Raw genomic sequence first — 12,395 nt, forward strand, 5'->3', positions numbered from 1 at the left:
GAATTTGCATTGCATTGAGGTAGGCTAGATATTATGAATTGCAGTGAAAGACCATTTAATTGCTGTTTTGTACAATATGCTCAGCTCCATGTGCCTCAATTACAGAAGTGCCACTGTGAGAAATAGTGGCTTGAATTTTAAAGCCGGCATTTGACGTAGCATTCCCATGCCACATGCTAAATTAGTCTGTCCCTGTAGTGGATCATTATGTTACTGATAAAAGAGATAGAGTTGAAAATCAAATGCAAATTAAATATTCTTCATTTAAATCATTTTGCATACAGCTTCATTTCATTTTCCCCTTTGTGCTAATTGGCTATTTGGCTATTTTGCATCTTGTAACTTGGCAGAGAATGCAAATATGCTCTATCTCATTGTATAGTATACTCCAAAGAATTGTTAGGTCAACTTACAAAACTGCGTCTAACCCACTCTCAAATAATAAATAATATCTTACTGCATTTTACATGTGCTTTAAAAGTATGTGTTCTGCAGGATCTTTGCAGCTATTTTTAGTCATCGCTGCACACCGCTGTGTCCTTTTTGATCAGCAGACTCATCTTTTTAGCTTAATGATTACCTGTCATATAATTTTTAAGAGGACCTAATGAATGTTTATGTGCCACATCTCAGCAACCTCACATCTAAACAAAGGCATTAAATATTTACCACCACTCAGACAAAGCAGCTTTTCGCATCAACTTCAGATATGTTAATGAGCTTGGAGATGGCATTTTCATCTTTAGAGGATATTTGGCATTTTGTGCCAGCAGACAGGCTGACCTTTCTTAAGAAGATCCAAAGTAGATTTTGTACAGAGGACATGTGTAAATAAACATGTGGGGAAGTTAAGACCCGCCACAGATATTATAAGGATGTATTTTTGTTAATCTTCTGGCTTCTAAATCTGTAACATGTCATGTTTTTAAGGGGGAAAAAAAATATTTGTGAGCTAGTATTTCCTTTAACGTGATTCTTTTTAATTTGCATAGATTTCTCTCTAAACACCTTAGCTCAGTGCTTTCGTCATGCATCACACTCCTTTAACACTCTATATTATCTGATTTATAAATTGACTGGTACATGCAGGAAGTATTTTGCCATTAATCAGCTGTCTCATTTTTGTCGGGGGACAAGGATTAGAGGATACCCCCCACTGAATCTCTCATCTGCACATTATAACACAATGTGAGTCCTGTACTCTGCAGAAACTCAGACATAATCCTAAATAGGATATACAAAGAACCACATTTGCTTATTAAACCTACTTGAGCTCACTGTATACAATGTTAAACTTTAAATGTGAAAATGATTTTTAAAAACTGTTTTTGCAAATTATTAGTTTGTGCACTGATTTTGAAAGTATGTTTAACTGTGATTTATTTCTTCTGTTCTCCTTAACTGTCCATTTCTGAGTCTTCTTTTGACCTTCATGTGTTTCCTTTATACCCATTTAAACTATCCTTTAAACTATTGTTCTTGACCTTTCCTTTTTTCTCCCCCTTCTTTTTTCTTTCATGTTCTCTGTGCAGCATGTGAGCTGATGAACCAGGGAATCCTCGCTTTGGTCACATCCACAGGCTGTGCTGCAGCAAGTGCCCTGCAGTCTTTAACAGACGCAATGCACATCCCCCACCTTTTCATCCAGAGAAACGGGGATGGTGCACCCCGCACTGCTTGTCAACTCAACCCTAGCCCAGATGGAGAGAGCTACACGTTAGCCGCTCGTCCACCTGTTAGAATCAACGACGTGCTGCTCACCCTTGTGTCTGAATTTCACTGGCAGAAGTTCATCATCTTTTATGAGAGCGACTACGGTGAGTTAGGATGTCTGTAAGCAATGGATCACCAAATACGTCTTCTAAACAGCTTATTTCTATGTATGTATACAGCTCTTTAATTTATAAGTATGCGCTACAATCATCGTCAATGTCAGCCGCAGACTAGAAGTGGATATCTCGCCGCTTCTGAAGTAACACCAGGCTTCACATGCAAAGAAGGATCCATTGAGTTGAAACTAAGATGAAAGAATGCCACCCTCCCACACACACACTCACATAAACACACACTTTTCATCAGTATTGTTAAAAAATAAAGAAAAAGAAATCAAAGTTTGGTAGAAATTCTTGGGGAAAACAAGCTCCCATGGCTGGATTCATCATTAGTGGCATCCATGAAGAGGTACGTTTGAGTCTAATTGGCTCATTTGTGGCACCAGAGAATAAGGGTGTATCCCAGCAGTGCTTTGTATATCATTTCGGATGGTCTTCTTTTCACTTTTAGAACTCTCACCACAATGCCCCTGTAGACCAAACCTTTCTTGACGAACATTTGGCAAAAGGCAAAGGACTGGATGGAGCAATGATTGGCAAGGCAAGGCCGTCCAAGGGCAGAAAGATGAAGAGTGTATTGCTGCATTGGCATTCCTGTGATGATACTTTGCCACTGCTGGCTAATCTTTTTACTACTTAGTAGAGTGCAGTCTGGAAGGGACTGTAAATCTGTTTTATTTTTCAGTACAGTGGAGGCTACAGTTGATGTAGTGTACACTAAAGCAAGCCCTTAAGGGAATATAACACCACCCCCATGCAAGTTTCCTCCCCACACTTTGGGCTCCACTGCTGGTTCTCCATGTGAACATGTGGTACACACTGTTTCAGGTTTGCAGTAATACGTCCTTGGATCCATCTGACATTGATGCTTTTTTTAGAAAGTGTACACTCAGCATGGAGTTGGATCGATTGAATTCTCAACCTAGAACAAGACCTGGTTTTAGCACTTTCTATGAACTATTGACCAGCCCATCTCTTGTGCGTTTTGTCGTTTTATATCTCATACGTGTATTTGACAGAGGTGTCAAAAGTATTTGCATTCATTCCTCAGGTAGAAGTATGGATACAAGGGTTTAAAAAGACTTCTGTAGAAGTTGAAGTATCAACTCAAGCTTTTTACTCAAGTGAAAATGTACTGGTTTCAAAACTAGTTAAAGTATAAAAGTAAATGTAAGCGGAAAAAATGCCATTAGGACAAAAGCTTAGGCAGTGCCACAGGGGTCTATAGTGCACTACCCCACCTCCCCAAAAAACATGTTTCTAAAGGCCATAATGACTATATTGATATATTAAAAATGTTAATATTGAAACATTTAGGATGCACTAGTCTACCTGTTTTAGCCACATATATGCCCATTGAAAATAAAGGCATTTTAGTGCAATGCAAATGTGTTAAAGAACCACATATGTGTACTACTGAAAATTAACCCTTTGATGCACAAATTATGAAAACCTTAGTCAAGATTTTTTTCCTGACTGTTTTTATTCCTCTTTAGGCATGAAAAAAACAATGAGAATGATTTTTTTTTTCTTAATTAACCTATTTTTCACAGAGTTACAAAAATGTCCACTCAATTGGACACCATGTGTTTAATTTTTGAAGTAAAGAAACATGTATTTAAAACGCAATATCAAAGTGATATACTGTGTGAAAACTGTGAAAGAAAAGCATTTTTAATGGAGCTAATCTGATGTTTTCTCATCTTTTATCATACTCTAAGACTAGTTCTTACTCACTTCATGGAGATAATATATAAAAAAAACCTTTTTGTGTAAGAAAACTGTTAATTTCAGTCTAATAACAATTAGCAATTGATTTACACTCAGTCATGTTACTGCAGCTCAGGTTTATCAAGAGCATAAAGTTACAGTAATATTATGAATGTCAGTGTATGGGATGGTGCATAAATGTCCACTGTGTTGGCTGATATGGAACTCAAACAACAAAACCCATGAATATACCAGAGAACAGCTGGAGAAGAACTGTCCACTGAAGTGACCAGTATGCATGAAAGGGTTAACAAGTGTTTCAAGGAGTAGAAGATATGAGGATTAGTTGAATTTAAGTGTTGGAATGGTGCAAAAAGTCAAGTGTGATGGATTGTGTACAAACCAATAGGGTGTCGGAATAGTACATGTTTATATTTCTCATCCTACCACAATCAAATTCACTCTATCCAGATGGTGTAATTTATCTGGATTTTTTTTTTTTTTTTTGATTAGCCAGAATGAAAACAAGCTGAAATAAAATAGGAGTAACAAGGCTATTTTTAAAATGTAAGAAGTAGAAAGTACAGATAATTGCATGAAAACGTAACAAAAATATTTGTACTTCACTACTTGACACCTCTGGTATTTGACCAGTCTTCCCACTTCGTAATCTACCCAGTACGGTCAGTTGGCCTCACTATTTTATTAATTTAATCACAGTCTCCTGGGAATTCTTTTTCTATAACACCCCCTCACCATCAAAGCGCAGCATTACTTTAAATTACAAGTCCTGTGAGAGGGAACTTATGTCAAACGCATGAAGGTTCATTTTAACAAGGTGCCGTTAGTGAGAAATAATGGATGAGAATACATTTTCTAACAAAATAGCCTTTTTAGGTCTGCTAAATTAGGTACTAGTCAGCATCACTGACATTTGTGCATGTGTTACACCGTTTGACTCCACAGTGATTTAATTAAGAAATGTAGAAGCTAATTAGGATCCTCATCACAGCACAGCCATATACCCATGGTACCCGCCTTGATGTAGTACCTCAGTGACCCACATCACCAAAGTGATGTCTGCAAATCTACAATGGCACTTCATGTTTTAAGATGTTGAATTTAATATCTACATACCTGAAGAGGAATGAATAATTGTAGTGTGTGATTTCCGAGATTAGTATTTTTGTGAATGTACTTCTAAAAATAAAAGTGCTCTGTTTTCTTAGACTTAAATTCACCTTAATTAAAGTGCCAGAGGATTGATATCAAGGGGAAAAAACAGATTTGGAAGTTTATACCCTCTTTTTGTTGCTTTCTCCTCTTTGTCCTAAATATAAAGGGATTTTAGACATATGTATTTTTAGATTTTTATATCTGCCACTGGATAGATAGAACCTAAAATAGAACCAAGAGGAGGTGCACAATCTATTTTTCTTTTAACATCGCTTGAATTATAATATTTGAAGCGTTTTTATGGTATTTTTAGCCAGTGACACCAAAAATGATCACTTGTTGAAGCTGTAACAACTACATGTTCACAATATAATTTATTTCTTTTCAGTTATGTGTTCCACAGTTCATCACTGGATAAAATTCTTTTGCTAGATTGATAGATTTCCCGAACTAGATTCAGAAAGCATAACCCACATCAGTCCTCTCTTCAAGTTCAAATCTCTGTATTTGGTTTAAAAAAAATCCCTCCCTGACAGCTCTAGGGTGTCATAAGCTATAAACGTCTCAGCACTTAAGTACAAAATATGACAGTCATCTGACAAAACTCCCTCTGGATAAATTATACAGGAAAATTTATTGACAGTACAGCTCTACGAACAGTAATGTTTAACACCAATCATTTCCAGAATCCAAATGGAAAAGTGATCGTGGCATTAATCCCCAAAGGACTCTTACAAAAGGACACTTACTTTTTTTTCATGGTGGAATTATCTATCTTCTACATCATGATTTCCATTTGTACAGATATTTAAAGTTCAAGTTATTGTTTGTATTAGTAGTGTAGTGACTAAATTTGAACCCTACCCCCCGAAGGAGAGGCAAGGGGTATTGTTTTTGGTTTGTTTCTTTGTTTGTTTGTTTGTTAACACTCTACCAGCAAAACTATTGTTTGAATTCATACCAGATTGGGTTTGTAGATTGCCAGTGACCCAGAATAGATGTCATTACATTTTGAGAACAATAGGTCAAAGTTCAAATTTTGAATGAATTTTCAAAATCTTTTTTTAATTTCGCATTTACTTATAATGGGCGGAATTTCAAATGTCTGTAGCAGCAAAACTATTGGTTGAATTCATGCCAAATTTGGGTTATGTATTGCCAGTGACCCAGGAAAGATGTCAATACATTTTGGGAAAAATAGGTCAAAGTTTTCATTTTTTTTATGAACTTTCTAAATCTTTTTTTGTTTCCCACTTTACTTACAATTGGTGAAATTTCACATGTCTGTAGCAGCAAAACTCTTGGCTGAATTTACACCAAATTGGGTTTATAGATTGCCAGAATATATGCAATTACATTTTGGGAAAAGTAGATCAAAGTTCAAATTTTTTATGAATTTTTAAAATCTTTTTCCTTCTCCCATTTACTTATAATGGCTGAAATTTCACGTCTGTAAAAACATCGATTTTCTTTCAATTTATTTCAAATTTAGCACATATATAGAGGCAGTTGATATGCTGACATCAAGACACGCATAGACATGATGACATCAGCTGGATCGATGCCAAAATAAACTACAATACGTGCCAGGGGGAGGGGTTTGTTGTGACTGGCACCACTTGTTAATGTTGTTCCTGCTTCAAATGTTATCATATGTTCGAATACATTTATTTTAAGACGTCTCACCTGTAAATATCCCAGTGTAGAGGGTGGATTCCTCCTGGGTACAGAGTGGTCTTTCATTTTTCATTACATTATCAACCATTGGAATGGATGATAGGAGCGTTCTGGACCTGTTAACAGTGCAGCAGACCCCTACTCGTCCATACCTATGAGGATGATCACACCTAAGCAGTAGGCTGATAACATGCGAAGTGGGTGAATGTTTTGTATATTCCTACTTTTCCTTTCAAATCAATATAATCAAGTATGCATCTAAAGATAAAACTTAAAAGTAAAGAGTGAAGGGATCAGCCCAGGATGACAACAGTTCACTTTATGAGGGGTCACTGAATAGTTTGATCAAAATGATGTGAATCATATTCTCTGGCTTTCACATTGACCCAATCCATCATTCAACCAGATTGTTAATATTGTAAATTGCTCATCACATCAAATACACTGTTGGATAATTCTCTTTGAACACAGTCGGAAATCCCAGAGCGGCCTCCATCGCCTCTTGAATTGCGCCAGCAGAGCTCTACTGATTTGATTCCTCTGAGCAGAAGTTTAGCACAGATTTACAAAAATGCAGATTTTACAGCAATGAGAACTGGAAAAATAATTTACTTGGCTCATGCTTATTCAGGATATCCACCGAACTAGGACATGATGTATCAATTAAATGAAATGGCAACGAATTAACCTAAGTTAACATCACTGCCCTCAGTTTTTATATCAGTCTGCATTAAAACTGAAGTTGTTTAACTTGAACAGCTGTGATTGTTTTCCCAGCTCTGTCACTGTTAACAAAATGTTTCTACACATGAGTAAAACATTTCTGAACAGGCTCAAACCATTTTTTCAATTAATAATGCTTTCATTGTAATTTATTTCTGATTTACCTCCTGCTGTCTAAGGTTTTCCTGGCTAATCATAACCTTAAAAAAAAAACCAAACAAAAAAAAACAACCAACTTGAAAAATATTTACCAATTTAGGTGAATGTATTAGTTTAATTAGTGAAACAGCTTAATACATTGTTTGACCACAAGCGCAATTATTTATGCTATTATAGGATATGATTACAGGGTGGGGAAGCAAAATTTACAATATTTTGAGGCAGGGATTGAAAGACAGTGTATGACCAATTAGTTTATTGAAAGTCATGAGAATTTATTTGCCACAAGAAAATGTACATAATAGAAAATGTTTTTATTCTATGTGTCCTCCTTCTTTCTCAATAACTGCCTTCACACACTTCCTGAAACTTGTTCCTCAAATATTCGGGTGACAACTTCTCCCATTCTTCTTTAATAGTATCTTTAAGAAAGTCGACATTGCTGTGTGATGTTCTATTGGTAGCATGTTCTAAAACGCCCCAAATAGCAGAATCCAGAGGGTTTAGATCTGGGCTAGAAGGCGGCCATAAACATGATTCCCAAAAACTGCTAAAGTTGGATTTGTTGCTGTTGTCAACAAGTGTTTTGGTGTTCTTGTGTAAGATTTTAACTTCAAATCATATTTTACTGCATTTCTAACGGTCTTGTTGTCTACCTCAAGTTCAATTGTCATTTTTCTCATGGATTTGGTTGGATCCTTTAGGATTCTGGATTTGAGAGCTTTAATAAAAGCTTTGGTACATTTTTTGTTGCCTCCTCCACTTCCAGACTTTCTCGTAATAGTTTTGCTCATAGTCATTCTCTTCTTTCCATTATAAACAGTCTTTATGGACACTCCAACTATTTTTGAAATCTCCTTTGGTGTGACGAGTGCATTCAGCAAATCACACACTCTTTGACGTTTGCTTTCCTGATTACTCATATGGGCAAAAGTTTCTGAAAAGGTATGGATAATAGTGTTAGGTATGATTATGACATCAATATATGTTTGGTTTCAAAACAATTGACGTAGTGCCTGCTGAGAAAAAACAACTAAATGTTCATTGTAAATTTTGCTTCCCCACCCTGTATGTCTGTGTTTGCCTTACAACGGATGCATTTTTCTTAATACAGAATTTGTGCAAGATGAGTTTAACCCATAAAGGCCCAAGCAGCCAACCTGGCCAAAACCATCTACTGATGTAAAATGTTTAAGAACTTTTGATCCATTAATCCTATCAATCCATGTCAATAATTGGTGTAAAATGCAGTTATTCATCTTTTCATGGTCATCAGATATGACCCATTTGGACGTTCAGAGGCTCCATAGTTACCAAGGAAACACCGTCATCTTCTAAAACATTGATTCACCAGTAAAACCTGTCAAGTTGGATCAATGACAGTGGCTGGACACACTGGGTTCATGTTTAGTTAATGAGATTTTACAAGAAAAATCAGTTTTTCTTCAGTTTTCTCTTTTTCTGATATAATAACCCTCAACTTTTTTCTGAGCTTTTATGAACATCTACGTGATCAATAAATTAAAGATAGGAAAATACCTGATGTTCACTGAAAAAACACAAACTACAGAGGATTATGTCATAATAAATTGTGATAAATCACTTAAGAAAAGGTAAATATACAGAAAAATATATATATTTTGGAACTGCCACAAAAGTAACACTGGGTCTTTATGGGTTAAGAAAAGTCATGCGTCTATAAAAATGTTGTTTATCATTAAGTACTGCAGCTAAAATTGCTCTCCAAAATGTCTTTTTCCTCCCCTGTCCCTCCACTTTTTTCCATCTTTTCAACAACATAAAAACAGACTTTGAATAACCCATTACCTCCAACACATGCTGTCAGATTGGAGATAATCAAACAGAGGAAATGAAATTATGTAACATGACTCAACACGCGGAGCTCAGATGAAGATCACACTGTGATCTTGTCAAATATTTTCTGGCATCTCTCTCTTCAGCTCAGTCTATGTTTAGCATGAAAAGGGCAGGAAGTACAACACTGACAGCTTCTTCTCCATGAAGATTCCTTTCAAGATCATATTCCTGAGCTATCTCTGATGATCATATCAGGGTTTTCTAGGTTTCATGAGTTGCCTGTAAGCTAGCTATACTCTGCGTAATATAAATGCATTACTCATATAGTTTAGTCAAGTGATTCATGGGAAAGGCAAAAAGCTAAGAGAGCAAAACTGATGCGCCTACGAATAATGAGTCAATGCAATGGCTTTAAGCAGGAAAAAAGTAAGTTGCTTTACAAAGGTGTTTGCACAATGCAGTCATATTACTAAAATCATTACTTGCAACCTCAAAAGCAACCATCAGGCTCTTATGTTAACAGGAAAGAACACAGAAAACCTGGTGTTATGACATGTGTGTATATACAAACTTTAACCCATGAAGACCCAGACAGCTACTGGCGAACAAAACCAACAACTGATGTACAATGTTTAACACCTGTTAAACCATTAATCCTATCAATCCATGTAAATAATTGGTGTAAAATACAGTTTGTCATCTTTTCATGGTCATCAGATATGATCCATTTGAACATTCAGAGACTCTGTAGTTACCATGGAAACGACGTCATCTTCTAACACATTGATTCACCAGTAAAACTCATGGAGTTGGATCAATGACAGTGGTTGGGGAGGCTTGGTTTATGTTCAATTCATGATAGATTTTACTGAAAAAGTCACTTTTTCTTCAGTTTGAATTTACCATGAGCTTTTATGAACATCTACATGATCAGTGAATTAAATATAGGAAAATATATTATTTACACTGAAAAAACTCAAATTAAAGAGGATAATATTACAATAAAGGGTAACAAATCACTTTAGAAAGGTTAAATATAGAGAAAAATTAATTTGGGAACTGCCACAAAAGTCCCACTGGGTCTTTATGGATTAAGGATTAATGTCATATGTTTGTTTTTTTGTTTTGTTTTTTTTTTCATTTGTCATGTTTTTACTACATTCGTGTTTAAATTGTGGAACTGCATCCAATCCAGTCCAATCCACTTTATTTATATCACACATTTGAACAACAAGAACATTTCCAAAGTGCTGCAGATCATAAAATAATAAAACAATTAGAAGAAATACACTAAAAACAATAAATAAGTACAAAAATGACAACAATGCTCTAAACAAAACAATAAAATCAATCAAATAGTTAAAAGTAATAAAATAAATAAAAATAAAGAAAAGAAATAAGAGACACAGAGGAATACACAACTCATGTGGGGTTAAAAGTAGTAATTGTTTTCTGAGCTTTAAAAAGAAGAAGAATATTGTGTGGTGCAACAGGTTCAGGAAAAAAAAAAAAAAAATAGAACAAGTTGGAGTTGGTTGACCCTATGGTGTGTTGTTGCCCATGACCCTCATTTATTTAAGTAACACTAGGTAACACTCCAAATGAGGCTAAACAAAGTAACTGTTACATATGAAATAAAATTAAAGCCAAGAACCAACTTAAATGTATTTTAGAATAAAATAACTACATAATATGCATTAAGAGTCTTTATCATGATGTTGTCATAGTTGTTACCACATACAAACGCTGGTTATTATTGTTGACATGTTGACTGGACAAACACAGATGAGTATTTAAAAGGGGAGAGTAAATTTCATGAGGGAGGGGATTAAATTCCTTTATGTACTATTGTAGCTCACAGAGTAAAAGCAGCGTAATGTAAATCCAGAATGATAATGATGACATTTATAGCCCTTCTTAAAACATTATGCAAATTAACAATAAAAGAAAGCTAAAGATATTCCTACAGGACTAATGAAATCGTTGCATCGGGATGGCGTTATGCCTGCAGATGTACAGGTTACTCTTAACAACAATGCGGCAGTTTCATATTTAAAGCTTTATCAGGCAGGGGAGGGTTCAGTCACCATGAGCTGCACATTTACTCAAGTATGATAAAATCAGAATAAAAGACCTGCCTCTTGTATTATCCTGTTTACCCTTTCAGCGTGTGTTTGTAGCTGATATGAATAATGGTGTCAGATTAGACAGAATACATAATATGACAATAAAATGCAAGTTTACGGAGTTCATGTGACTTTTAATACTCTAAAGCACTTTGCTGATCAGTACACATCAGAGTTTTCCGTCTTCTTCCATCTAAAATAGTGTGAAATATATCTGACAGCAGAGATGAAAGGGTTTCGGATTCACACAGAGATCATGCAGTTCAGTTATTTTTAGACTTATCATGTCACTAGAATAAAAATGATAGAAGTTGATTTAGAAGTTCATGAAAAAAACATGATTTCTTTATAAAAAAAAAAAAAGCAAACATGTAAAGCGGTATTAGATATTTTGGGATGGATGATAAGGCTGTGTTTTGCAGGGTTGCTGACGGACACAGTCGCATTACGCTCAAAGATCTCATTATCTATGTCGCACTTATCTTACTGCTGTAATGTATCTCATTTCTTTGATAACACTTATGGCGAGAACAACACACGGCTTTGCAGTAGGAGGGCACAGGGTGAGTTTTGTGTTTTATTACAGCTCAAACCACTGGCTTTCCTGACCTCAGGGGCAAAGTGGAGCTCGGCGTAATGAAGTGTGTCGGGGAAGCCAATTCATTCCCGTCTCCACCAGTGCATTAGCTGCATAAACAGAACATTATGTAAACAACTTCTAAAGCTTCACCTCTTCTGGTTCCATTTGTCATTGTACATTTTGAACACATTATTAGATTTTTTTTTTTTTTTTTGTAGTGAGAGAGTGTATGTCTATAATTTAACCCATAAAGGCCCAAATACCCACCATTGACCACAACCATTCACTGATCTAAAATGTTTAATAATTTTTGATCCACTAATCCTATTAATAAATATAAATAATTAGTGTAAAATGCAGTTTTTAATGGTCATCAGATATGACCCATTTGGACATTTAGAGGCTCCATAGTGAATGTGGAAACACTGTCGTCTTCTACAACATTAGCCACTTTTACACAGAGATCCCGGAAAAAAAGTGAGATGTTGATCCGACCTTTTTTCCACCACTGACTGATTCACACAGCCAAGACAAAAGGGGCGGTGATGCAACGTAGCGTATAGAATGTTGCTAACCTCTCCAGAATCGGCCCGT

At 35.7% G+C, this 12,395-nt stretch overlaps 1 protein-coding gene across 1 annotated transcript in view; it reads left to right on the forward strand.

The window, feature by feature from the left end:
- grid1a (glutamate receptor, ionotropic, delta 1a) overlaps positions 1–12,395 on the forward strand; it is a 374,524-nt gene that overhangs the window by 206,410 nt on the left and 155,719 nt on the right. The window contains exon 3 of the mRNA XM_030156621.1: positions 1,533–1,817. Within this exon, the coding sequence (XP_030012481.1) occupies positions 1,533–1,817 (285 nt within the window). The remainder of the gene's footprint in view (positions 1–1,532; positions 1,818–12,395) is intronic.

Source organism: Sphaeramia orbicularis, chromosome 15 (assembly GCF_902148855.1).
Source record: "Sphaeramia orbicularis chromosome 15, fSphaOr1.1, whole genome shotgun sequence".
NCBI lineage: Eukaryota > Metazoa > Chordata > Actinopteri > Kurtiformes > Apogonidae > Sphaeramia > Sphaeramia orbicularis.